The sequence below is a fragment of the Macaca fascicularis genome, chromosome 1, assembly GCF_037993035.2.
Source record: "Macaca fascicularis isolate 582-1 chromosome 1, T2T-MFA8v1.1".
In the NCBI taxonomy this organism is placed as follows: domain Eukaryota; kingdom Metazoa; phylum Chordata; class Mammalia; order Primates; family Cercopithecidae; genus Macaca; species Macaca fascicularis.
The window spans coordinates 218,727,348-218,754,588 of record NC_088375.1 but is presented as its reverse complement, the minus strand read 5'-3'; the positions used below and the strand labels follow the sequence as shown (position 1 = coordinate 218,754,588).

At 47.6% G+C, this 27,241-nt stretch overlaps 1 protein-coding gene and 1 pseudogene across 6 annotated transcripts in view; one reads left to right on the top strand and one right to left on the bottom strand.

Annotated features, from left to right (window-relative positions):
- Nucleotides 1–631: 631 nt before the first annotated feature.
- Nucleotides 632–27,241, top strand: part of SZRD1 (SUZ RNA binding domain containing 1) — a 33,416-nt gene continuing 6,806 nt past the window's right edge. For all 6 annotated transcript variants that reach the window (XM_065529353.1, XM_005544662.4, XM_005544661.4 and 3 more), the window contains exon 1: nucleotides 632–708. In XM_065529353.1, coding sequence (XP_065385425.1) covers nucleotides 665–708 — 44 coding nt within the window. In that variant the 5' untranslated portion in view covers nucleotides 632–664. The remainder of the gene's footprint in view (nucleotides 709–27,241) is intronic.
- LOC107128310 (large ribosomal subunit protein eL22 pseudogene) lies at nucleotides 2,569–2,964 on the bottom strand (annotated as a pseudogene).

The window sequence follows — 27,241 nt, the reverse complement described above, 5'->3', positions numbered from 1 at the left end:
TCAGAGGTAAAACTAACGTATTTATTATCTACCATTAAAGACCCAGGAGAACTTTAGTAGCTGGGAATCCCACTGGTTGTCCCAGCTGAGGTGCAATATTATCTTTTACCGTCTTTACCTTACGATAGCGGATATGGTGTTAATAAATGATTAGAATACTGCTTTATGAGCAGGAAATAATGTAATCATTTTCACCCTATCAGAAATAATAAAATGTTTTCTGCATGAGCAGATATTTTTCATGATTTGTTGGTGTTTAAAAATGTTTTCAGAATTATGAAGATACCATTATCTGTAGTTTAGGAAAACTACGACTCACTTTAAAAGAAAAAAAAGTTTTAAGTGCCTGCCCTTAGAAAAGATGGTTCCCAAGAACACACTTCCGGTACTCGAGATGATGACTTCCCTTGAACTCCCATTCTGTAAGACGGATAACGCGTTGGCCCTTAAGAAAGATGGCATCTTTCCGCCTTCTCTGCCCCCTTCCAAGATGGCTGCCCCAATGTACTCTTGGGACCTTGCCTGGCGCCTCTTCCGGGCTAGGCAGCGGGCGGGGTCCATTGAGTAAAGCCTTGCGTGCCTGCGCCCGCGACGGAGGCGCGCTTCAAAGCGCAGGCGCGGGGAGGGGGTTGGGGAGGAGGGAAAGCGGCGAGTAAGATGGAAGATGAGGAGGTCGCTGAGAGCTGGGAAGAGGCGGCAGACAGCGGGGTAAGGAGGAGCCGCCGCCCCAGGGCAGGGCCGGGCGCGACCTGGCGTGAGGGGAGCCTCCGGGGAGCGGGTCTGGAGATAGTTCTCCCCAAGGAAGGGCCCCACACGCCGGGCTGGGGGTGGAGGAGAGGCCCCCAGTTCCTGAGTGCCGTGAAGGCCTCTTAAAGGGGCCGCGATCCATTTCTCTCCTTTCCTTTGCCTGGTGCGCCTCCCTCCGCCCACTAACGCGCGCGTCACCCGGGGCGCTCCACCCGCCACTTGGGGCCTCCTTTCCTGACCCCCCGCGCCCGCTCGCTGGCCCCAGGCCTCTGTGACTCTTTCCGACGGGCCCTGTCGCCCGAGGCACCATTTTAAAGTTCATGTGGTCTGACGGGGAGGGACACACCATGTGGGTGGGTGGGGGGGCTTGCGCAGACCCGGGACGCACGTCCGGCTTCGCAGGAAAGCGGGAGGAGGCTGCCGAGGGCGGGGGGTGGGGGGAAGTTGAGTCCTCTTTGGGCTACTCAACTCTGCTAAAATCCCCCACCATCCGTCACGGTGGGCGAGTCTGGGTTTTTTTGTCTTTCACTTTTACTCCAAGAAGAGTTTGTGGGCAGGCAGGCAGGTCTCACGGGGACACTGCCAAAGCAACCGAAAGCTCTGCGGGCAGCCCCTCTGCCACTCAGCGATCCGAGGCCCTGGGAGGGTCTAGGAGTGCGCTTGTCGGAGTCCGGGGGAGGGGTGTGATATGTAAAAAAGCCGCATTCCTGGGAAAGGAGTGGGGAGATGGACCGTTCGACTTGTTTTGGGAGTTTTTGTTTGCCTCCAGAAACTGTAGGAAAATAGTTTATCTCAAACAGGATCTGTGAATTCTCTTAGATTCGTGAATAATTTGGTCTTTTCAAAGTTTGTGGTGAAGATGGGGAGATGCCTTTTTCGTCTCCTCGTGTTCGTGTCTGTTCAATGCTGGCTCCACTGACATCCACCTTAAAGGTTTACGTGTGTGAGGAGTCGAGTGTACCAGGGTAGAGTAGGCGCTGGGTTTTTTTTCCTAAGCGCTTTTTGAGGGTGCTTGTGAGCCCTGGAAGAGGCCGGGAAATTGACCCTGGCAGCAGTCAGTGGGTGTATCTAGCTCTACGGGAATGGGGAATGTTGAAACTTGACTTTGAAGTTTTTCCGCTGGTTCAGCATTTCTCTCACGGTTGTTTATGTTTTTCCATTTAGCATAATTGAGAATTTGAAGGATTAGTTCGTTCAGAGGATATTTAGTAGCGTTCTTAATGTGACAGCCATCTTTCTTGAGTTTTGGCTTAAGTAAAGAAAGTTAAAGATTTTATAGGGAGTAACAGGTGTCAGTTGGCTCCTTGTTCATTCAGCCCGCATTTTTGAGTGTCAGCTATATGCTAGACAGTGTTCTTACCAGTAACTTTGTGCCAGAAAATGCAACATTTTCGGCACAGGCGTTTACTGCCTACCACTAATCTGAGTGAATCATCCAGACACCCCTCATGTCATCCCCTATAAAAAAGCTTGGCTTACAATTTTAATGTCATGCAAATTATACGTTTCTTGGGCATCTTGGCCTTTCTTCGGTTTTCCCCACCTGTTTCAAAGGGTCATAAGTTCCTCATGTTAGAGAAGTTGGAGGCCAATGAACAAAGATGAATAGGATTCAGCAGAAATTGGGGCTTACTTTTCTTTTTCAGAATGGTGAAGTCAATTAGAAATTAGCTAGTGCAGTCCCCCATTTAACAGCTGAATAAGCCTAGAAATGTGAGATTGAGAGACTTAGGTCTTTCTAATGCTTGTCCCGTGTTCTTTCTTTTTTCTTTTGGTTCCCAAGTTTTATTTAATAACTTATATGAAATATTCCAGATAAATGAAATTTAATCCTTGTCTTCCTCCTCTTTGTCCTGGTTGATCTGGAAGTAAGGTAATTTGTAACGATCGTTGCTGTTAGCAACTAGGAGCAACCAATCACGTAGATTATTCTTCTTCAAATATTTTTTAGTGAGATATTTGAAATACCTTTTGGAGAAAGGCACCTCAGATGTCACGTTGATCTTGCTTCTTACTCCTTTCAATGGTCACCACCCCTCCACCAAAGTTCTCAGCTTTTCTGTTCACTTTGATCTTTTCTTGCAAAAACTGCTCAAAATTGGTAGCATCCATGATTCCATCTTCTACGGGGTGAGTGCGATCAAGAGTGAACTTGAGATTGAGAACCTGCTGCTTTTTTTTGCCCCCCTTCACCAGAGGCTTTTTCACAGGAACCATGGCAGCAGCGGAGGCAGAAAGCCAGTGTTCTTTCTACTATCCTTTACTTTAGTAATATCCTTTAAAAATGTACCACGGCCAGGTGCTGTGGCTCACACCTGTAATCCCAGCACCGTGGAAGGCTGAGGTGGGTGGATCACCCGAGGTCAGGAGTTTGAGACCAGCCTGGCCAACATAATGAAACCTCATCTCTACTAAAAATACAAAAATTAACCGGATGTGATGGCACATACCTGTAATCCCAGCTACTTGGGAGGCTAAGGCAGGAGAATTGCTTGAACCTGGGAGGCGGAGGTTGCAGTGAGCTGAGATCATGCCATTGCACTCCAGCCTAGGCAACAAGAGTGAAACTCCGTCTCAAAAAAAAAAAAAGTACAGAAGTGGAACACAAACTTTGCCTTATTGGCATCATGAACACCTCTGCCAAAATGCAGGTTCTCTAATATATCTTATTTAATTGAATCCTTGAAACAACCTGTTGAGGCATTGTCCTCCTTTTATAGACAAGGAAATGGAGGTTTCGCACAAGATCACACAGATAATAAGTGGGGGAAGCTGGGATTTGATCCCAAGCCTTTCTGATTTCAAGGCTGGGGTTTTTTTTCTCTAGCATTTTGCTGCTCCCTCTCTACCTGGGGACATGTGGAAATTTGCAAATTGGGTGTTCTTTCTTTTCCTTTCCTTTTTTTTTTTCTTTTTCTTTCTTTTTTTTTTTTTTTTTTTGAGACAAGGTCTTACTCCATTGCCCAAGCTGGAGTGCAGTGGCTCAATCTCATCTCACTGCAACCTCCACCTCCCAGGTTCAAGCGATTCTCCTGCTTCAGCCTCCCGAGTAGCTGGGATCACAAGGCGCCTGCCACCACGCCCAGCTAATTTTTGTATTTTTAGTAGAGACGGGGTTTCACCATGTTGGCCAGGCTGGTCTCGAACTCCTGGCCTCAAGTGGTCCTTCTGCCTTGAGCTCCCAAAGTGCTGGGATTACAGGCATGAGCCACTGCGCCTGGCCTTTTGTTGTTGTTGTTGTTTGTTTGTTTGTTTGTTTTTTGAGATGGGGTTGCCCAGGCTGGGCTGGAACTCCTGGGCCTCCCAGTAGATCGTAGGCATGTGCCATGGGCCTGGCAGCTTTCATTTAAGAAAATATATATATATATTTATATATTTATTTATTTATTTATTTATTTACTTTAGATACAGGGTCTCAGTTTCCTAGGCTGAAGTGCAGTGGCATAATCATAGCTTACTGCAACCTTGAATTCTTGGGCTCTAGCAGTCCTCCCGCCTCAACCTCCCAGAGTTCTGGGATTACAGGCATGAGCCATCGCCCTCAGCCACCTTTCATTTTTAACAGTTTGTCCGGGCTTATATTTGAACGCTGTCTTGAATTTGATTCCCTTTTCACATTTCACAAAGGTTCTTGTGAATATGCACTTTTGAAAGAGGGGAGCCGGGGAGATGATATGTCGACATCATTGGGAAACCAACTGACTGCAGGCTATACATGTCTTTCGTACATAGGCAATTGTATATGTAAGAGTCTTGGCTTCAGGTGATCCCCTCTTCCTACTGGTAATGAGCTTTGAATACCCTATTCCAAAAAACAAAAGCTGGGTGAAGACTAGTAACCTAAATGTGAGTATTGAAACTCCACAAAAATCCAGAGGCAGTTCTAATCCTTGAAAGTAAAGGATTTTGGAGATACCTGCCCTCCAACACCACAAGAAAATTTTTTTCTTTTTTCTTTTTTTTTGAGACAGGGTCTTGCTCTGTTGCCCAGGCTACGGTGCAGTGGAGAACACTCACTGCAGTCTCAGGCAATTTCCTCCTCAAGCAATCTCCGCCTGCCTCAGCCTCCCAAGGTGCTGGGATTACAGGTGTGAGCCACCATGCCCAGCCAAAAATTTTTTGACATCATGTAGAATTTCTCCCCTCCCTTCCCCTCCCCCTTCCTCCCCCCCTTCCCCTCCCTTCCAGTGCCCTCCCTCTGCTCCGCTCCCTCCCTTCCTTTCTTTTCTTTTTCCTTTTTTTTTTTTTTTTTTGAGACAGAGTCTTCCTCTGTCGCCCAGGCTGGAGTGCAGTGGCACGATCTCTGCTCACTGCAAGCTCCGCCTCCCGGGTTCACACCATTCTCCTGGCTCAGCCTCCGGAGTAGCTGGTACTGCAGGTGCCCGCCACTACGCTCAGCTAATTTTTTGTATTTTTAGTAGAGACGGGATTTCACCGTGTTAGCCAGGATAGTCTCGATCTCCTGACCTCGTGATCCGTGCGCCTCGGCCTCCCAAAGTGCTGGGATTACAGGCGTGAGCCATTGCGCCCAGCCTCTTTCTTAATACAGAGGAGGGTCTTGCTCTGTTGCCAAGGTTGGAGCGCGGTGGTGGAAATGCAGCACACGCCTGTGGACCCAGCTACTCAGGACACTGCAGCCTCAGCCTCCTGAGTAGCTGGGTCCACAGGCGTGTACCACTATGTGCCTGGCTAATTTAAAACAATTTTTTTTGTAGACACAGGGTCTTGCCGTGCTGCCCAGACTGGAAGAATTTTTTTGTATGTGAGTCATCTGAGGTCATTGTTTCCTGTATAGCTTCCGAATTCTAAGTATCAAGCCCTATTGTTTCATTTAGAGAAAGATTGACTGAGAAGTCCCTCACATATTCTTTAAATAGGTTTTTTGCTTTTAGTTAGTATGGCAAACACTTTTTTCTTTTTCTTTTCTTTTTCTTTTTTTTTTTTTTTTGAGACAGGGTTTCGTCCTACATCCCCCATTGTTTTTTTTTTTTTTTTGAGACGGAGTCTCGCTCTGTCGCCCAGGCTGGAGTGCAGTGGCTGGATCTCGGCTCACTGCAAGCTCCGCCTCCCGGGTTCACACCATTCTCCTGCCTCAGCCTCCCGAGTAGCTGGGACTACAGGCGCCCGCCACCTCGCCCGGCTAGTTTTTTTTGTATTTTTTAGTAGAGATGGGGTTTCACCGTGTTAGCCAGGATGGTCTCGATCTCCTGACCTCGTGATCCACCCGTCTCGGCCTCGCAAAGTGCTGGGATTACAGGCTTGAGCCACCACGCCTGGCCATCCCCCATTGTTTAAGACAATCAATAAAATATGCCAGGCGTGGCCGGGCGCGGTGGCTCAAGCCTGTAATCCCAGCACTTTGGGAGGCCGAGACGGGTGGATCACGAGGTCAGAAGATCGAGACCATCCTGGCTAACACGGTGAAACCCCGTCTCTACTAAAAAAATACAAAAAACTAGCCGGGTGAGGTGGCGGACGCCTGTAGTCCCAGCTACTCGGGAGGCTGAGGCAGGAGAATCTCTTGAACCTGGGAGGTGGAGGTTGCAGTGAGCAGAGATCATCAAGCCTGGGCGACAGAGTGAGACTCTGTCTTAAACACACACACACACACACACACACACACACACACACACAAAAAGAGGCCTAGTTCATAGTGCTGCTAATGAGCTAACCCAGCTAGGGGAAGGCAGCAGATGATACATACTTGTAATTGGACCAGTGGTTATTATAAAGCATTGACAACCTCTCTGGTTTCCCTATATCTTGCAAGTTTCCTTTTATTCTTTTTCTCAAGGTCAAGGCATGCAGCTATAAACTGCATCTTGAGTAAGTTAAAGGATGACTGGATTTCTGGATTAAGAATTGAAATTTATGTTTACTTCCTACCCCCATCAGCTAGTTATCCAAACATTGCCCCATCAGTGATGCTGGATGGTGTATGAGTCCATAGGAAGGTGTCATTAAACATTAAATAACTATTGCATACCAGGCATGGAGGCCCAGTTTAGTGGGGGAGTCAGATCCAGCAACACCTTCAGGAAGAGGCATAAGTGGGGTACCATGGCTGGATCAGAGAAGGTCTTGTAGAGAAGAGGATGCCTAAGTTAAGATTTGAAAGATCAGTTGAATTAAGCAATGGTAAGTCTGGGAGTGGCAGGTAGAGTGTAGGGCCAAAGCAGGCATGGATGAGGAGGCCGAGAGACAAATATGCAGCATTGGGAGGGCTACAAGTATTTCCTTCTGGCTGAAGGGGAGAGGGTTGGCAGGGTTGAGTGGAAAGAGATGAGACCACAGAGGTATGTAGGGGCCAGACTGGGAAAGGCTTCTTGGTACTTGGTTCTGGAAGCTTGAACTGTGTTCTGAAAGTGCAAGGAGCTTTGAACTTTTTTTTTTTTTTTTTTTTTAGTAGAAGCGTGATATAGCTAGAGTTATTTATTTATTTTTAAAATTTTTTGTCAGGCACGGTGGCTCACGCCTGTAATCCCAGCACTTTGGGAGGCTGAGGCAGGTGGATCACCTGAGGTCGGGAGTTTGAGACCAGCTTGACCAACACGGAGAAACCCTGTCTCTACTAAAAATACAAAATTAGCCAGGTGTGGTGGTGCATGCCTGTAATCCCAGCTACTCGGGAGACCAAGGCAGGAGGATTGCTTGAACCTGGGAGGTGCGGGTTGCGGTGAGCCAAGATCGTGCCATTGCACTCCAGCCGGGGCAACAAGAGCGAAACTCCATCTCAAAAAAAAAAAAAAATTTTTTTTTTTTTTTGAGACAGGGTCTCACTCTGTCACCCAGGCTGAGCGCAGTGGTGCGATGATGGCTCACTGCAGTCTCGACCTCCCAGGCTCAAGTGATCCTCCCACTTCAACCTCAACCTCCTAAGTAGCTGGGACTACAGGTGTGCGCCACCACACCTGATTATTTTTGATTTTTTGTAGAGACAGGGTCTCACCATGTTGCCCGTGTTGGTCTTGAATGTCTGGACATAAGCGATTCTCCCGTTTCAGCCTCCCAGAGTGCTGGGATTGCAGGTGTGAGCCACCACACCCGGCCCGTAGTTAGATTAAATTCAGGAGATCAGAACTTTGATTTTCTTCTCTTTCTTTGGAGAAGAGGCCATTCTCCCCAAAATGTGACTGCCACTTCACTCTGGGGTCCCCAGTGCTTCCTGTAGCTGCTGCTGTTTTGGAACATGTACAACAAAACAACAAAAAAGGCTATGTGTAGTGGGAAAAACAGATCAGTTAGTTTGAGGCTATCTGTGCTGATTTCTTTATGTCTGTCAGTTTAGTAAAAAGAAGGCATTTAAGATTTGTGGTATCACAGAAAGCACAGTTCCAGATATACCATGCCTAAAGGGGCCACCTTTCAGCTGGTGCTAGTCTTTTTGGAAAGGTTGAGCCTTATGGACTGTGTTGTCCTCAGAAGGGGCTTTCTGTGAAGCAGTTGGGCAATTTAGTCATGATTCTGCTGAGCAGTCTGTCCCTGGAACTCTGGAAAAAGGTTGGTTTCACTGTGGCTTCAAAGAAAGGAGGATAATGAGCTTTTCACTAGTAACTTCTCAGCCCTTTTTTCATTGTCTGCATGGGAGGGCCTGTTCCCAGCGTGCTCTGGGTATCAAGAGAGCTGCCATGGTTGCTGTGGGCTAGAAATTCCAGCAATCACAGGCCTTCTTGTTTTTACTTCTGTGACAGGAGAGGATTTAGCGCATCTTTCTAAAACTGTTGGTACAGTCTTGCAGAGAAAAGTCATGGTTGTCTAGGTCTGATGACTCAAAACATTCCAGGGGCCAGCCCTTTGCAGTTTCCACCTCCCCACTGCTGTGGGCCCCCAACAGCTAGCATCAGTTTCTGGCTGTATCAGGTAGCTAGCCTCTACAAGGTGTGTTCTGTCAGGAAAACTACTGACCTGTTGGTTTCCTAGGAGAAGGTTGAGTTTAGCTACTTAAATCTGTGGCCAAAGTATTAAAAAAAAAAAAATTAATGTAGTAACCATAGAGATTTCTCTTCTTGAGTGTTTTTGTTTTGTTTTGTTTTGTTTTGAGACGGAGTCTAGCTCTGTCGCTGAGGCTGGAGTGCAGTGGCACGATCTCGGCTCGCTGCAACCTCTGCCTCCCGGGTTCAAGTGATTCTCCTGCCTCAGCCTCCCAAGTAGCTGGGATTACAGGTGCCCGCCACCACACCCAGCCAATTTTTGTATTTTTAGTAGAGATGGGGTTTCACTGTTGGCCAGGCTCGTCTCAAACTTGTGACCTCGTGATCCGCCCGCCTTGGCCTCCCAAAATGCTGGGATTACAGGCGTGAGCCACCGCGCCCGGCCTTTGAGTGTTTTTCTTTTTTTTTTTTTTTTTTTTTGAGACGGAGTCTGGCTCTGTCACCCAGGCTGGAGTGCAGTGGCGCGATCTCGGCTCACTGCAAGCTCCGCCTCCCGGGTTTACGCCATTCTCCTGTCTCAGCCTCCCGAGTAGCTGGGACTACAGGCGCCCGCCACCTCGCCCGGCTAGTTTTTTGTATTTTTTTAGTAGAGACGGGGTTTCACCGTGTTAGCCAGGATGGTCTCGATTTCCTGACCTCGTGATCCGCCCGTCTCGGCCTCCCAAAGTGCTGGGATTACAGGCTTGAGCCACCGCGCCCGGCCGAGTGTTTTTCTTAAAACTTTGCTCCTACCAAGCATCCTTCTCTTTAACATCTAGCTCTGTGCAGGATATTAAGGTAAAACCATGCCCCACAGAAATTAGCAACAAACCCCAATAGTCTGCATGGAGACAGATCATTTTTTTTTCTTTTTTTTTGGGAAGGAGTTTCTCTGTTGCCCAGGCTAGAGTGCAGTGGCGCAATTTCTGCTCACTGAACCTCTGCCTTACGGGTTCAAGCAATTCTCATGCCTCACCCTCCTAAGTAGTTGGGACGACAGGCGCGTGTCACCATGCCCGACTAATGTTTTGTATTTCAGTAGAGATGGGTTTCATCATGTTGTCCAGGCTGGTCCGGAACTCCTGAGCTCAGGCAATCTGCCCACATCGGCTTCCCAAACTGTTAGGATTACAGGCATGAGCCACCGCACCCATTCCGAGACAGAGAATCTTGTCCCTGACAGTGAGACACTTCAAAATGCCCCTCACAGTAGTAAGCCAGCCCCTCCCCCCAACAAACTCGTTCCCTTGTAAAAGGAATACAGGAAATAACAGTCATATCTTTCTAAAAGAAATAATAAATATGTACAGCTAAAATTGCATTCTTCAGGGGCCATGGTGATTAGATGAGATTGTATAGAAGGAAAGTATGACTTGAGTCTGGAAAGGTCAGGACTGTCACCACTCTTCATTGACCTTGAGAACAATTTCCAGCCCAGCCCTTCCTAGCTTATAAAAACATTTGTGACCTTCGATATGTCAGTAGTGTTTCTGCTATCTAGTTGTTCATCTCACTGGCAAGCAAGAGCTGAGCCTGTGGGAAGCTCCCAAGTCCCTCAGGCCCTTTTTGAAAGAGCTTCTAAGATATATGTTGTACGGCTGCGTACAGCCCAGAGGGAGTGCATTTTTACAGTCATTATCAGTGACCTTGCGAAGTGTAGGCGCTATTATTCCTGGTCCCGGGGAGGAAATGTGGGTCGGTCCAGCCCCCACTGTTAGGCCTTGCTGGCCTGAGCCCACACCCTTCAGGGAGCAGTTTGTTTACATTTGCTTCTCACCAGATAATTAACTAGTTAAGTGCTTTAGGATGCTTAGTTGCTAGTTCCTTTGAAGCATTTCATTTGTTTTCACCTGGGATTGACCTCCTGCCTCCTAGCCTGGATGAGCTCATAAACTGTGCATCTCTGAGAAGTTTGAACTCAGTCCTCAAGAGCCAAGCGATAATCCTGCTGACAGTCATGATACTAAGAACGGTGACTACAAGTGAGATGCTGGTCGAAATCTTGATCATAAATGAGAAATAACTTTTTAACATTGGCCAAGTGGAAAAAGATAATATAAATAATTTTGGGTTGGGTCCATTGGGTCACGCCTGTAATCCCAGCACTTTGGGAGGCCGAAGGCTGGAGTGCAGTGGCACAGTCTCGGCTCACTGCAACTTCCGCCTCCCGGGTTCAAACGATTCTCCTGCCTCAGCCTCCCAAGTAGCTGGGGTTACAGGCATCTGCCACCACGCCTGGCTAATTTTTGTATTTTCAGTAGAGACAGGGTTTCACCATGTTGGCCAGGCTGGTCTGGAACTCCTGACCTCAAGCACTCCAGCCTGGGTGACAGAGCAAGACTCTGTCTCTAAACAAGCAAACAAACAAAGTTGCTCAGGATTTTTAGATGGAGGGGTCGGTGGTCTTTCCTTGTTACCCCGACTGATCTGGAACTCATGGCTTCAAGCGATCCTCCCACCTCAGCCTCCTGCTGAGTAGCTGGGAGTACAGATGCATGAACCATTGCACCCAGCCGGCAGGATTTTAAAATATTGAACTTGAATGCCTTTACTGGGTGTTGATTGTACTCTGCTGTCCTGTCCTCTGCTCTCTCCTGCAATCCTCATTTACCTATTGTTACCTCTTGTGTTCCATCCTGCCTGCTTTAGCCATTTGGGCTTGGAGGCATTGTGTTTGCCGCCCCTGCTGAGTGCTAGCGATTCTAACTGGGATTTGATGAGGGCACCCTTGGGTGTTAAAGTGAAATCTGGTGGATGAGGGTAATAGTGTCTTTGTTTCATCCTCCAGAGTCAGTAATGCCTGATATTTCCTTTGGGAGAGGAGCCTTGCAGTCATGATAAAAGGTAGCAAGAGTGGCTCATACCCGTAATCCCAGCACTTTGGGAAGCTGAGGCGGGTGGATTGCCTGAGGTCAGGAGTTCGAGACCAGTCTGGCCAACATGGTGAAACCCCATCACTACTAAAAATACAAAAAAATTAGCCAGACGTGGTGGTCTGTGCCTGTAATCTCAGCTACTCAGGAGGCTGAGGCAGGGGAATTGCTTGAACTAGGGAGGCAGAGGTTGCAGTTAGCCAAGATCACCACAAAGTGATACTCTGTTTCCAAAAAAAAAAAAAAAGCAAGAAAGGTTAGGTTCCCTCTGCCAGTTAATGGTCTACTTTTCTCCATCAATGGCAATAGGCGAGAAAATTGGGATTTAAATGCCTGCTCTGATTTTTGGGCAAATCACTACCTACCCTTCTGTCCACATCATTCTCCTAATTTGTAAAACTGAATAGAATTTGCCTTGCCTGGTAGTGAGAGTTAAAACACTTAGTAAAGCGTCATTCACAGGTGGATGTTGGAGCCGAGAATGCCATTGCTGAGTGTGAAGGCATTGTTCCCGGCTCTCCAGCCACTCACAGTGTAGCCTCTGTCTGGTTTGGGTTCAGGGTTCCTAAGATTGGCTGAAGGGTTACTTTCTTGCTGCTCCTGAGGACTAACATACTCTCTCTTCTGAGAGTTGTATTGCTTAGTGTTGTACGAAAACCAATAGGGAGAAGCATTTACAGAAACACAGAGAAAGCAGGAGCCCCATTAGGTTGGACCCCATTTTATTTCCAGGGCAAGACTCTTCACCATTACATCTGCCTGTCCTGTTACTTTCAGGTATGGGCTGAATGTATCCCCCCAGCATGGAGACAGTTCTTGAAGAGGCACTCAAAACAATACATTGTCTCAAGATAGCATCTGCAAAGTTTTTGAGGCTTTCTAGCCTGGGATACATCTAAACTGCTAGGCCTGGTTGCTGCTGAAGAATTATTTCCCTTTGGCAACTCCTTTTTTTTTTTTTTTTTGAGATAGAGTCTTGCTCTGTCGCCCAGGCTGGAGTGCAGTGGTGTGATCAGCTCACTGCAACCTCCATCTCCCAGGTTTGAGCAAATTCTCCTGCCTCAGCCTTCTGAGTAGCTGGAATTACAGGCACCGGCCACTGTGACACTTGGCTAATTTTTGTATTTTTGTAAGAGATGGAGTTTCACCATATTGGCCAGTCTGGTCTTAAACTCTTGACCTCCGGTGATCCACCCACATCAGCCTCCCAAAGTGTTGGGATTACAGGTATGAGCCACCGTGCTTTTGGCAACTTCTTTATAGCTTTAAGCTTGGAGCCTTGGAAGTCAGCTGTTTTTGTCTGTTACTGCTATAGGCCTTAGGAAACCTGGGCTTGCGCTGACCTGGCCTGAGGTGTAGCAGCAGGCGGAATGGTCAGCCCTTATCCTTTTTTATTTTTTGAGACAGAGTCTTGCCGGCTGGAGTGCAGTGGCGCAATCTCGGCTCATAACACCCTCCACCCTCCGGGTTCAAGCAGTTCTCCTGCCTTAGCTTCCCGAGTAGCTGGGATTACAGGCACGTGCTACCACGCCCAGCTAATTTTTCTATTTTTGGTAGAGAGGAGGTTTTGCCATTTTGACCAGGCTAGTCTCAAACTCCTGACCTCAGGGGATCCACCTGCCTCGGCCTCCCAAAGTGTTGAGATTGCAGGCGTGAGCCACTGCACTGCTTTATTAGTTCCTGATACCACCTGTCTGCCATTCTCCTGAACTTTTTCGCTTCCCCTTCTTGAGATTTAGGGTTCAGTTCTATCACTTACTAGTTGTGCATAGTTGTGCAGTCATAGGCAAATCACTTAATTTCTGGGTATGCAGCAAGGCTGTTGGACCACCCACGGGTTGTAGCGAAGATTAGAGGTGGTAAAGGGAGGACATAATACCTATTTTTTGGCCAAGAAATGCCTAAGGCAGCCTTAGCTCTTATTTTGAATATGGATAGTGTCATTTGTCAACTGGATCCAGATATATCCAGTTCAAATTCTGGCTCCACCTCATTCTAGCTGTGGAACCATGGTCAAATTATATAACCTATCTGAATTGATTCCTCTTCATTTGTAAAATCGAGATATATCTATAAAATCCTGTTTCTTTAAGTTTTTTTTTTTTTTCTTTTTTTTGAGACAGAGTCTCACTCTGTTGCCCAGGCTGGAGTGCAGTGGTGCAGTCTTGGCTCACTGCAACCTCTGCCTCTCGGGTTCAAGCAGTTCTCCTGCCTCAGCCTCCCGGTGCCAGTCACCACACCCCGCTGATTTTTTGTATTTTTAGTAGAGACCGGGTTTCACTATGTTGGCCAGGCTGGTGATTGTTCTTTAATTTGTGTGTTGGGTACTATTTTAGACACTGGACAAATGCAGTGAATGAAGTTTCTGCTCTCATAAGGCTGACTTTCTACTGGGGAAAGATGGACAATAAACAATAAGTGTTTTATGTACCACTTAATAATGAAAAGTAAAACAGATTAAGGGTCTTAGAAAGTGACTGTGGTGGAATTGCCATCTTACAAAAAAGGTCAGAGGCAGGCAAGGTGGTGCGTGGCTGTATTCCCATCTACTCGGGAGACTGAGGCAGGAGGATCGCTTGAGGACAGGAGTTTGAGACCAGCCTGAGCAACATAGAGAGATGCTCATCTCTTTTGTTCATTTATTTTTGAGATGGAATCTCACTCTGTCACCCAGGCTGGAGTGCAGTGGCATGATCTCAGCTCACTGCAACCTCCTCCCAGGTTCAAGCGATCCTCCTGCCTCAACCTCCCAAGCAGCTGGGATTACAAGCATGTGCCACCTGGCTTTTTTTTTTTTTTTTTTTTTTTTTTGAGATGGAGTTTCGCTCATGCTCCCCAGGCTGCTGGAGTGCAGTGGCATAATCGCAGGTTACCACAACCTCCGCCTCCCAGGTTCAAGTGGTTCTCCTGCCTCAGCCTCCCAAGTAGCTGGAATTACAGGCACATGCCACCACGCCTGGCTATTTTGTATTTTCAGTAGAGACGGGGTTTCTCCATGTTGGTCAGTCTGGTCTCGAACTCCCGAACTCAGGTGATCTGCCCACCTCGGGCTCCCAAAGTGCTGGGATTACAGATGTGAGCCACCGCGCTTGGCTACCTGGCTAATTTTTGTATTTGTAGACACGGGGTTTTACCATGTTGACCAGGCTGGTCTCAAACTCCTGAGCTCAAGCAATCCGCCTGCCTTGGCCTTCCAAAGTGCTGGGATTACAGATGTCAGCCATGGCACCCAGCACCTCACCTTTTTTTTTTTTTAAAGAAAAAATAGCTGGGCATGGTGGCACGTGCCTGTAATCCCAGCTGCTCAGGAGGCCGAGGCAGATTGCTTGAGTCCAGGAAGTCAAGGCTACAGTAAGCTATGATTACATCACTGCACTCCAGCCTGGGCAGCAGAGCCAGACCCTGTCTCATTTAAAAAAAAAAAACAAAAAACAAAAAAGGCCGGGCACGGTGGCTCACGCCTGTAATCCCAACACTCTGGGAGGCCGAGACGGGCGGATCACAAGGTCAGGAGATTGAGACCATCCTGGCTAACATGGTGAAACCCCGTCTCTATAAAAATACAAAAAATTAGCTGGGTGTGGTGGCGGGTGCCTGTAGTCCCAGCTACTCGGGAGGCTGAGGCAGGAGAATGGCGTGAACCCGGGAGGCGGAGCTTGCAGTGAGCCGAGATCGCGCCACTGCACTCCAGCCTGGGCAACGAGCCAGACTCCATCTCAAAAAAAAAAAAAAGAAGAAAAAGAAAAAACTAGCCAGGTGTGGTGGCACATGTCTATAATCCCAGCTGCTCAGGAGACCGAGGCAGAAGGATCACTTGAAGGATCACTTGAGTCCGAGAGTGTGAGGCTGCAGTGAGCTGTGATTGCACCATTGCACTGTAGTTTGAGCAACAGAGCAAGAACTTGTTTCTTAAAAATAATAAAAGTAAAAAATAATGTTGGACGTGGTGGCTCACACCTGTAATCCCAGCACTTTGGGAGGCCGGGGTGGGTGGATTACTTGAGGTCAGGAGTTCGACAGCCTGGCCAACATGGTGAAAACCCATCTCTACAAAAATACAAAAAAATTAGCCAGGCTTGGTGGCGGGTGCCTGTAATCCCAGCTACTTGGGAGGCTGAGACAGGAGAATCGCTTGAACCCAGGAGGCGGAGGTTGCGGTGAGCTGAGATCGTGCCACTGAACTCCAGCTTGGGTGACAGAGCAAGACTCCATCTCAAAACAACAACAACAAAAAAGAAGCTGGTTGAAGTGCGTTCTAGGCAGATGGAACAGCAAATGCTAAGGCCCAGAGGCTGCAGCATGATTGTTTTGTTTGAGGAACAATGGGGCCAATGTGGTGGCCATGCTTCATCGGGGGGAGAGGTAGGAGATGAGGTCAGAGGTAGTGGATAGCCAGACTTAGTAGAGACTAGTAGACCAAGATGGATATCACCTTGAAGTAGCACCAGGAGAGGGTGCTAAGCAGGGGCTAGCATGGGTGGATTTTTTTTTTTTTTCTTTTTTGAGACAGGGTCTTGTCTGTCACCCAGGCTGGAGTGCAATGGCCTGATCTCAGCTCACTGCAGCCTCCGCCTCCTGGGTTCAAGCGATCCTCCTGCCTCAGCCTCCTGAGTAGCTGGGACTACAGGTGCACACCACCATGCCCAGCTAATTTTTGTGTTTTTAGTAGAGATGGGGTTTCACCATGTTGCCCAGGCTGGTCTGGAACTCCTGACCTCAGGTGATCCACCCACCTCGGCCTCCTAAAGTGCTGGGATTACAGGCATGAGCCACTGCGCCCGGCCTAGCTTGGTTTTTAAAAGGCTAGCTCTGGCTGCTAGGTGGAAAATAAACTAGGGGCAAGGGTGGAAGCACAGAGACTGATTGGGATGCTTGTCCACCTGTCCGTTCAAGGGCTGTTGGTGTTTTGGAGCAGGATGGTAGCAACAGAAGTGTTGAAGATGCGAGATATGTTTTGAAAGTAGAACTACTAAAATCTGATGAATTAGTATGTGAAAGAGGCATTGGAGATGACTCACTCCCAAGTCCCTGAACCACTAGAAGACTGGATTTGCTGAGATGGGGTGGGTGGAGGAATGAGAGAGGAGCAGGCTTGGGTGAGTGGGTGAAATTGTGAGTTTGGTTTTGGACATGATAAATCAGGTACCTTTTGAAATCCAAATGGGAATGTTGAGTCCACAGTTGTATATCAGTGTTTACAAAGCTGAGGAACTAGATGAGATCACTTAAGCCAGCGTAGACACAGAGGAGGAGGGGTCGGGTCCACCAGCCTCAAGGGTTTGGGAGAGAGTAGGGGAGCTATCCTGTTTTAGGAGAAATCACATACAGAGTGTGGGAAGGAGAAACACACCAGGAAGGTAGAAGGAAGTCAGGGGAGTGGTGTCTGGGAGGCTGAGAAAGGAAATGCTTTAATGAAGAGGATTGAGCAGTGTCCGATGCTGCTGAGAGAGGTCGAGTGAAAATGAGGATTTGGAATTTACCATTGAATTTGGCAGCAGAGGAAGTCATTGGCAACAGGGTTAAGTGGGATGGTGGGGCTTAGAGAGCTGCATTGATGTGAGGTGGTGAATGTTTTTCAGAGCAGGGCCTGAGCAGAACACTGGACACTGGGTAACTGCTAGTTGCTGCTAATGCCAGCGTGACAAACAGGGCCTACCAGACCAGTTTTTGCACATCAGTAAACAGCCTGCACCTTGAGTTCTTAAGGTGCTCCATTGACAAAAGTCGTACAGCAGGGACACATGTTTTTGTTTTGTTTTGTTTTGAGATGGAGTCTAGCTCTGTCGGCCAGGCTGGAGTGCCGTGGAGCCATCTCAGCTTACTGCAAGCTCTGCCTCCCGGGTTTACGCCATTCTCCTGCCTCAGCCTCCCGAGTAGCTGGGACTACAGGCGCCCGCCACCTCGCCCGGCTAGTTTTTTGTATTTTTTAGTAGAGACGGGGTTTCACCGTGTTAGCCAGGATGGTCTCGATCTCCTGACCTTGTGATCCGCCCGTCTCAGCCTCCCAAAGTGCTGGGATTACAGTTGTTTTGTTTTTGAGTCGAGTCTCACTCTGTCGCCCAGGCTGGAGCGCAGTGGTGCGATCTTGGCTCACTGCAAGCTCCGCCTCCTGGGTTCAGGCCATTCTCTTGCCTCAGCCTCCCAAGTAGCTGGGACTACAGGCGCCCACCACCATGCCCGGCTAATTTTTTTGTATTTTTAGTAGAGACAGGGTTTCACCGTGTTATCCAGGATGGTCTCAATCTCCTGACCTCATGATACACCCACCTTGGCCTCCCAAAGTGCTGGGATTACAGGCGTGAGCCACTGCGCCTGGCTACATGTTTTCTTTTTATGGAGTCTTGCTCTGTCGCCCAGGCTGGAGTTCTGTGGCGCAATCTTGGCTCACTGCAACCTCTGCCTCCCAGGTTCAAGCAGTTCGCCTGCCTCAGCCTCCCGAGTAGCTGGGATTACAGGCACGCGCCACCACGCCCAGCTAATTTTTGCACTTTTAGTAGAAACACAGTTTCACCGTGTTGGCCAGACTGATCTTGAACTCCTGACCTCAGGGGGTCCGCCAGCCTTGGCACTCCCAGAGTGCTGGCCTCTGTGCCCAGCCAGAACACATCTTTTTCTAAGGTTAGACTCTAAAGCAGTGTTATCTAACAGAAGGTATGATGTGAGCCACATGGGTAATTTTTTTTTTTTTTTTGGTGAGACAATCTCTATCTGTCCCCCATGCTGGAGTACAATGGTGCAATCTTGGCTCACTGCAACCTCTGCCTCCTGGGTTCTAGTGATTCTCCTGCCTCAGCCTCCTGAGTAGCTGGAATTACAGGCGACCGCCAACACATCTGGCTAATTTTTGTATTTTTAGTAGAGACGAGGTTTTACCACATTTCTCAGGTTGGTCTCGAACTCCTGACCTCAGGTGATTCACCCACCTCAGCCTCCCAAAGACACATAGGTAATTTTATATTTTCTTTTTTTCTCTCCTCCTTCCCTCCTTCCCTCCCTCCCTCCTTCCTTCCTTCCTTCCTTCCATCCATCCTTCCTCTTCTCTTCTCTTCTCTTCTCTTCTCTTCTCTTCTCTTCTCTTCTCTTTTCTTTTCTTTCAAGAAAGGGTTCCTCTCTGTCAGGTACCTGGAGTGCAGTGGCACAGTCATAGCCCACTGCTGCCTCAAACTCTTGGGCTTCAGCAGTCCTCCCACTTCAGCAGCCTCCCAAGTAGCTGGGACTACAGGTGTGTGCCACCGTGCTCAGCTAATTTTTTATTTTTTGTGGAGCTGAGGTCTATTTTCCTGTTCAGGCTGGTCTTGAACTGCTGGTTTCAAGCAGTTGTCCTCTTTCAGCCTCCCAAAGTGTTGCAATTATAGGCGTGAGCCACCGCCCCAGCCTTAATTTTATATTTTCCAGAAGCAACATTTTTTAAAGTACAAAGAAACAGATGAAATTAACTTTTTTTAAAAATTTTTTTTCCTTTTTTTTTTTTTTTTTTTGAGACAGAGTCTTGCTCTGTCATCCAGGCTGGAGTGCAGTGGCACGATTTCAGCTCACTGTGACCTCCACCTCCTGGGTTCAAGCGATTCTCCTGCCTCAACCTCCCAAGTAGCTGGGATTACAGGCACCCACCACCACACCCAGCTAATTTTTGTATTTTTAGCTGGGTGCGGTGGCTCACGCCTGTAATCCCAGCACTTTGGGAGGCCAAGGCAGGTGGATCATGAGGTCAGGAGTTCAAGACCAGCCTGGCCAAAATGATGAAACCCCATCTCTACTAAATATGCAAAAATTAGCCAGGCGTGGTGGTGGGCGCCTGTAATCCCAGATACTCGGGAGGCTGAGGCAGGAGAATCACTTAAACCTGGGAGGCAGAGGTTGCGGTGAGCCAATACTGTGTCAGTGCACTCCAGCCTGGGTGACAGAGTGAGACTGTCTCAAAAAAAATTTTTTTTTTTTTGTATTTTTAGTAGAGACGGAGTTTCACCATGTTGGCCAGGCTGGTCTGGAACTCCTGACCTTGTGATCCACCTGCTTGGGCCTCCCAAAGTGCTAGAATTACAGACATGAACCAGCGTGGCTGGCCAATTTTAATATTTTTAATATAACTCAGTATATCCAAAATAGTATCATTGTAACATTATTATTTTAAAATATGTGAATTGTTTAAAAATATGTGAAGCATTCCTGTGGAGTCAAACCTGGGGTGATAGGACTTGGGGTATGTCCCTCTCTGGGGTTAGCCAGGGAAAGTGGAATAATTACAGGAGCATTGAAGGTGGCCAGTCCTAGTCCTACCAGGTCAGGACACTGTCACTGCTATGCTACTGACAGGGAAACAAGGCAGAGATGAAACATAATTAAACAAATGAACATAGATGTTGTTTGAAGTCCATGGTTTGTACATTTGAACTTGAAATGACTAGTGGCCGGGCACAGTGGCTCACACATAATCCCAGTACTTTGGGAGAGTGAGGTGGGAGGATCACTTGAGTCCAGAGTTTAAGACGAGCCTGGAGAACGTAGCAAGACCCCGTCTCCACCAAAAAAAGGGAAAAAAAAGGCCCACATGGTGGTGTGCACCTATAGTCCCAGCTGCTCTGGAGGCTGATGCAGGAGGATTGCTTGAGCCCAGGAGGTTGAGGCTGCAGTGAGCCACAATCACACCACTGCACTTCAGTCTGCATGACAGATAAGGCCTGGTCTCAAAAAAAAAAAAAAAAAAAAAAAAAGGAAAAAAATGACTAATGATGCGGGAGACGTTTTTATCTGATAGTTTTAGATCAGATTTTGCTGTTGTAGATTGTTTCTACCTGTGAATTCTTTGGCTGCATTCCCAAGTGAAATTGGGGCCTACACCCAAGGAGTCAGAATCCCATCCATATTTGTGGTATGGGAAACAAGACCCCTTGCTGGGGAGACTGGCCTGCCAGGAGACCCTGTAGCCAGGGGACCTGGGCGCCAGTGTGCCTCCCAAGGCCTGAAGACATGAGGCCAGCATGGGCCCTGGCCTGCTGCGTGGGAGTTCAGGACCGGTCCCGCCTGCTATCCCTTCTTTCTTCTCTTTGCTTTTTCTAAAATGGTGGCTTTGTGTTACTCAGGGTCTGTGGGGCCGTGATTCTGGGAGAAATCCTGTTGTGCTCTCCAGGTTCCCGTCTCTTCTTCAGATCTCCCCGGGTCCACTTGTTGTAGACTTGTGCACCCCGATTCAGGATGAGATCAGAGGAGCCTGTGGGGCAGCGATTCATAGGGAGCTCAAGGCCATTGTTATTCCTTGAATTTGAGAAGAACATTGGAAATGTCATCTTCTGAAATGGAAACTAACAGAGAAAGGCAAATCATTTGGAATAAGTTACTTAAATGGTAACCTTGTTGCCAATAAAATAGTGTTTTCTAATTCAAAGTCCAAAGCAAAGGTCCCTCTTAGATCCCTGTTCAATTACAAGGTTGCTCTATGGACTTAAGTAGAGAATGTTGGCCAGGCGCTGTGGCACACGCCACTTGGGCAGGTCCAGGCGGGTGGATCACCTGAGGTCAGGAGTTCGGGTTTATTTCTTGGGAGTCATGTTGGTGACACTGGAGACCAGAGGATTCCGGTTCTCAGAGAGAGGGGTGCTGTGATGGAGCAGGACAATACACTCTTGGCTTGAATACTGAGGCACAGAGTGGGGAGGCCTGCTGGCCTTGGGGAGTGGATAGCAGCAGATCAGGCAGAGTGAGACACTCCCTCTGACCCTTGCAGTGTAACAGGTGTGGGTTTGTTCACTTTGTCGCCTATGAGCTTGGCTAGTTTGAATCAGTCCCCCAGAGCGTCATCACCCCGGGCTTTTTTGTAAACATTCATTTCTGAGAAAGTACAACTGTAATGGTGCTTATACTTGCTTTGCTTTACACTAAAACCCAGAATAGCCTATTTGTTTTTCTCTTCTGCCTTTCTTCCTCTCCTCTCCCTTTCTCACCTTTCTTTTTTCCTTTGTCATTGACCTCTTAACTACAGGAGTAAACCTGCCATTGTAATCTGCCTCACTTTGCAGACACATCTCTATCTTTTGTCTCCTTTGTTCCTTTTGTAGCTTGTGACAGAAACAAATTGGGTTGCTTGAGGTGACCCCTTCCCTGCTCTCCTCCTGGGGAATGATCTCATCCCCATTGTACTCCTAGGTCCCATACCCCAACTTTTCAGCCAGAGGCTCACACAAGCACATTCATAGCAAGGTTAAGGGCATCAGTAGCCAGAGAAGCTGAGCTTCCTCCTCTGGTAAGTTAAATTTGCAGATGTTGACATCTGATCCCATTCACCTTGTGGTTGTGGCTTCTCCTTTACCTCCCATAAAGGACCAGCCCTGTCAAGAACCACCTTCCTCCCTACTGTGCTTCTTCATGATTTCCTGCCTCCACTCTTTCCTTCTGGCTTTGCTTGTTCCCTGAGACCGAGAAGCTTGTGTCTCATTTCTGTAGATGTGTAGCCCCATAGGACAAGTGATACCAAGGTTTGCCAACAGTAGATCTTTTGCTTAGGATTTGGACCCAGAACACAGAATGTCACCTTCTGTGGGCTGCTTGGTGCTACTTGGCTGAAGAGCCTTTCCAGGAGGAGGAGTCGTAGGAGATCAGACTTTCCTGGCCACCGCCCTGTGGTATGCTTGTGCCCTAGCACTTGCCTTGTGCCCACTCACAGCAGTCACAGAGCTTATGGTTTTCTTTCACTAGCGATGGAGGTCAGGCCTCTAACACAGGAGCCTAGACCTTGGGCAGGACTCTGCATCCTTGTCAAAAGAGAGGGTGCCCTTAGGTAATATGATTCCTTATTTCAGGCCTGCATCTAGATGCTTCCCCAAACAAGTTCTGAGGCCTGTTTAATTCTGTTGGGCTATTGCATCTCTGGGGGAGATGCGCATTTTCCTTGTAATGCACCCTGTAGGAAAGTTTTGACTTGCTCCAGCTTTTCAAAGCACGAGTCTGAGAGCAGATTGATTGCAAGGCCTTGTCTGAGAAGAGAATGGACTGACTCATGATACCTGGACAGACTCCAGAGGGAGATGCGATGCCCTCTCCAGCGACTGGCAGAGCACTCCTTTTCCCGCTTGGGCGGCTCTGAGCATGCTGGCGTCCAGCTGGCTATCTAAAGGTGACCAGGATCCACTTTCCACCAAAGCTGCTTAGGTTTCCATCCCATTCTGTAATCTTATGGAAGAATCCCTCTCCATAAGATAAAGCCCTTCTCCCTTTCACAGTGGAGTTGGACGCGAGTTGTAGTTCTTGGCATGACAGGGAGCAGTGTGGAATTGGGGGAGATAATCAATATCTAATGGTTTATACCGGCGTTTCCAGTGGATTTGAGCAATTGTCGGGGGAGGGTGGTATGTCAGCATGGGGGCCTCAAAAGGTGAATTCTAGGGCTGTATCTGTGGTTTACTACCTTGTTACCTTGGGTAAGTTCCCAAACCCTCATCTGACAGAAGGAAAAAAGCTACTTTGTCTACCAAACAGGGCTGATGTGAGCAGAAAGTGAATGTCTGGGGAAGAATGTTGACAGCCATAATACATTATATTGATATAAGACATCATTTTAAAAGCCGTTAGTATTATATTACATGCCAAGTATGTTAGTCGTGTTCTAGTTTGGGGACAGAGGCGCATTTACTCAGACATGGCCTACAATGTCCTCTTGAAGGGCTTTTTTTCCACCCAGGCTCCTTGTGCTGGAACTGGGCAGATGGTCCATCTTCCTTAAACCCTAGAGGAAGAAGGAAGCAGTTTGCTTTCCTCAGAGGAAACCTGCATGGGACTTCTCAAATTCAGCTCTAATGTATGAGGCCCATTTCTCTGCCTTATTTGGCTCTCACAGCGATATGAAAGTGAAAGTTCACATAGTGAAGTTGGAAAATTCAGTGCATTGCCATAAAAATATTGATTTGGTTTCTTCTGAGCTAGGTCTGGCCCTGTCCGCCAAGGCTTGTTGGCCGTCATTAGGCAGGGCAAATGCTCTTTGGTGCCCTGCAGCCCCTTCACTTCCCCACGTAGGCTCCCTGCGAATGGCGTTTGGCTACTTGCCTGGTCTATGGAGCCATTTGCTCTCAACCCTCAAAGGCATCTAAATTCTGCAGCTGTCAAGGCTCTGTTTATGTTGGAGAAACTCGAATAGGCAGTTGTGTATTTAGAGTGGAGCGAAATGATACAGTATGAAACTTTAAAGCAAGAAGTTATTTGTGAGAAGCCCTTAAAAGGTAATAGGCAACAGACTAATATGAGATGTAGTACTTACTCAGGTAATAACACTGGTATTAATAAAATTAATATAATTCCGTCAATACAGTCACTTTCAGGACAGAGTACACAGTGGACATAGATTCCATGTGAGTGTCTGTGTTTGTCAGTTCACAGAAAACATCCAGGTTGTTCTCTTATTATTGGTGTACCTTTTCCATTCAGTCATTCCGCATTCTTTGGCACCAAGTATGTTCCAAGCTGGAGTGAGAGGTTTCCATTTTAGTGCCTTTCTGGCCCCTCCAGAGACTTGATGGTGCCTCAGAATACAGTAAGTTATAAATATATATATATATTTTATTTTTTCAGACAGAGTCTTGCTCTGTTGCCCAGGCAGGAGTGCAGTGGCATAATCTCGGCTCACTGCAACTTCCATCTCCCAGGTTCAAGAGATTCTCCTGCCTCAACCTCCTGAGTGGCTGGGATACCACACCCGGCTAATTTTTGTACTTTTAGTAGAGACGGGGTTTCACCTTGTTGAGGCTGGTCTCGAACTCCTGACCTCAAGTGATTCACCCACCTCGGCCTCCCAAAGTCAAAGTGCTAGGATTATAGGTGTGAGCTACCATGCCCAGCCAAATGTATTTTAAACACAAGTTAGTACCAGTCAGAATAGGTGTCAGTGTTAGACTGGATTTAAATCTAGCTTCTTATGGTTGATCTAGTTCATATTTACAAGAGATAGAAATAAGGACATGGAAAGATGAGAAGAAATACGTTCTAGGAAATACTGACCAAAAGAAAGCTGGTCGACTTTATTAGTATTAAACAATACATTATAAGGCAAAAAAGATCACATCATAATGATAAACTGTCTAACTTACTGGAAAGAATAAGTCTTCTTTTTTTTTTTTTTTTTTTTTGAGATGGAATCTTGCCCTGTCGCCCAGGCTGGAGTGCAGGGGCGTGATCTCAACTCACTGCAGCCTCCCTAGTAGCTGGGATTACATGTGCGTGCCACCATGCCTGGATAATTGTTGACTTTGTTTTGTTTTGTTTTGTTTTGTTTTTTTGAGACAGAGTCTCGCTCTGTCGCCCAGGCTGGAGTGCAGTGGCGCGATCTCCGCTCACTGCAAGCTCCGCCGCCTCCCGGGTTCACGCCATTCTCCTGCCTCAGCCTCACGAGAAGCTGGGACTACAGGTGCCCACCAACACGCCTGGCTAATTTTTTTTGTATTTTTAGTAGAGACGGGGTTTCACCGTGTTTGCCAGGATGGTCTCGATCTCCTGACCTCGTGATCCGCCCGCCTCGGCCTCCCAAAGTGCTGGGATTACAGGCGTGAGCACCGCACCTGGCCAATTGTTGAATTTTTAAATATAAATGGGTTTTCACCCTGTTGGCCAAACTGGTCTCAAACTCCTGACCCTAAGTGATCCGCCTGCCTCAGCCTCCCAAAGTGTTGGGATTATAGGCATAAGCCACTGTCACTGTGCCTGGCCAATAATTCTTAATTCTTTACCTGGTCAGTAGATCAAATGAATCGGTAATAATTTACAAGATTAGAACAATATAGCTAACCAGCTTGAAGTGTACCCATCAACTGGAGAATAGTTATTTTCAGGACATACAGAGCGCTCATGAAAATGGCCTACACCCTGAGCCATGGAGCAGATCTCACCACATTTCTTTTCTTTTCTTTTCTTTTCTTTTTCTTTTTTTTTTTTTTTTGAGACGGAGTCTTGCTCTGTCACCCAGGCTGGAGTGCAGTGGCACAAACTTGGCTCACTGCAAGCCCTGCCTCCCGGGTTCACGCCATTCTCCTGCCTCAGCCTTCTGAGTAGCTGGGACTACAGGCACCCACCACCACGCCTGGCTAATTTTTTCTATTGTTTGGTAGAGAAGAGGTTTCACCATGTTAGCCAGGATGGTCTCGATCTCCTGACCTCGTGATCTGCCTACCTCGGCCTCCCAAAGTGCTGGGATTACAGGCGTGAGCCACCGCGCCTGGCCGGATCTCACCAAATTTTAAAGCCTCCTCACTACGGCTATGGTTCTTCACATTTTACAAGTGATGGACTCCTTTGAAAACCCCATTCTAATAAATTAAGGTTGCCCAAACTCAGCTGTTGACTTTTGGGGTTAAATAGTTCTTTGTGTGGGGCTGTCCTGTACACTGTAGGACATTTAGCATCTCCCCTGATAGTGACAAACAAAAATGGCTTGACATTGTCCAGTGTCCCCTGAGGGACAGAATCTTATCTGGTTGAGAACCACCGTTAGAGATCTTCTCTCCAGAAAAACACAGAATTTTGCATACAGTTTCTTCCATCTCCATTAGAGCTAGTTGATCTTGTCCTCACTGAGGATGGCTGAGGGAGTGGGACTTTTTCTAAGAAAGGCCGTAGGGCAGCCAAGCAGCCTGGGGGTTTGGTCTTTGTTCTGTGCAAGGCCTCTCCTCACACCCCTGTCCAGGAGATAGATGCTCACACGCGTGTGTGGAGGTGCCATAGGCATGCTGGTGCTGATGGGCTGAGGGCTCAGACTGCCATGAGCCCGATGTCCCCCTCAGGGCTTGAAGAGATGAGGCCAGGGCGTGTTGGAAGGCAGTCCCGCCTGCTCCTCCTTCTCAGCCTCTTTCTTCTCTCCGCTTTTCTCTAAAATGGTGGCGTTGTTTTAATCAAGACCTGTCAGACTCTGGTTCTGAGAGAAATCCTTGCTGCACTCTCAGGTGTCCTGTCTCTTCCTCAGGTTTCCCATGTTCACTTGTAGACCAGGGACCTCCAGGGCCACAAACATAAGGCATAGGTTTTACTCTAAGCCTTTTGGTAGGTGTCAATCACAGAGAGTTCAAGTCCATAACAGTAAAAAATAGATTATTAAAATATTAGATAGATGTGACCATAAAGGAATGTAAAAGGGAGAGTTTATTCTGAGGACCAGGTGATGCACCATGCTGGTGGGATCAGAGGAGACTTTACAAAGGAGAGGTAGACATCCAGGCTGGGTCGTGCAGGATCAATGGGAGTTTGCAAGGGGAGAGGGCATGGCAGGCAGGTGGAACAGCATGCTGGGTTCTGGGGGCTAGTGATAGCAAAACAGAGACAGAAGGTAAAAGAAGGTATGGGTGAGGCTTGCTCAGAAGCTTTGACTAGGTCTGCAAGCAGTTGAAGTGACATGATCAGATTTATGGTTTTTTTGTTTGTTTTTTGTTTTTGGCCAACTCTTTATTTCATAAAATAGAGTAAGTGTTCCTAAATTTAGTTTTAGAAGGTGATTTGAATGGCTCTGTGAAAGACAGATTACAGGTCAGAAAACTAGTTGGAGGCTATGCAAAGAACCCAGCTGAACAATGAGGTTTAGAACTATCATGGGGCCATGGGGCTAGAAGGGAGATGGACCTGCAGAGGGTATCAGGTCCCCAAACCCCAGAATCTAGTGCACATCTATTATGTTGAAGGACACAGTCATGTCCCTGCCTAAAGAAAGGACACTGCCCTTAGCTCCAAAAATAAAGACTAAGTTTT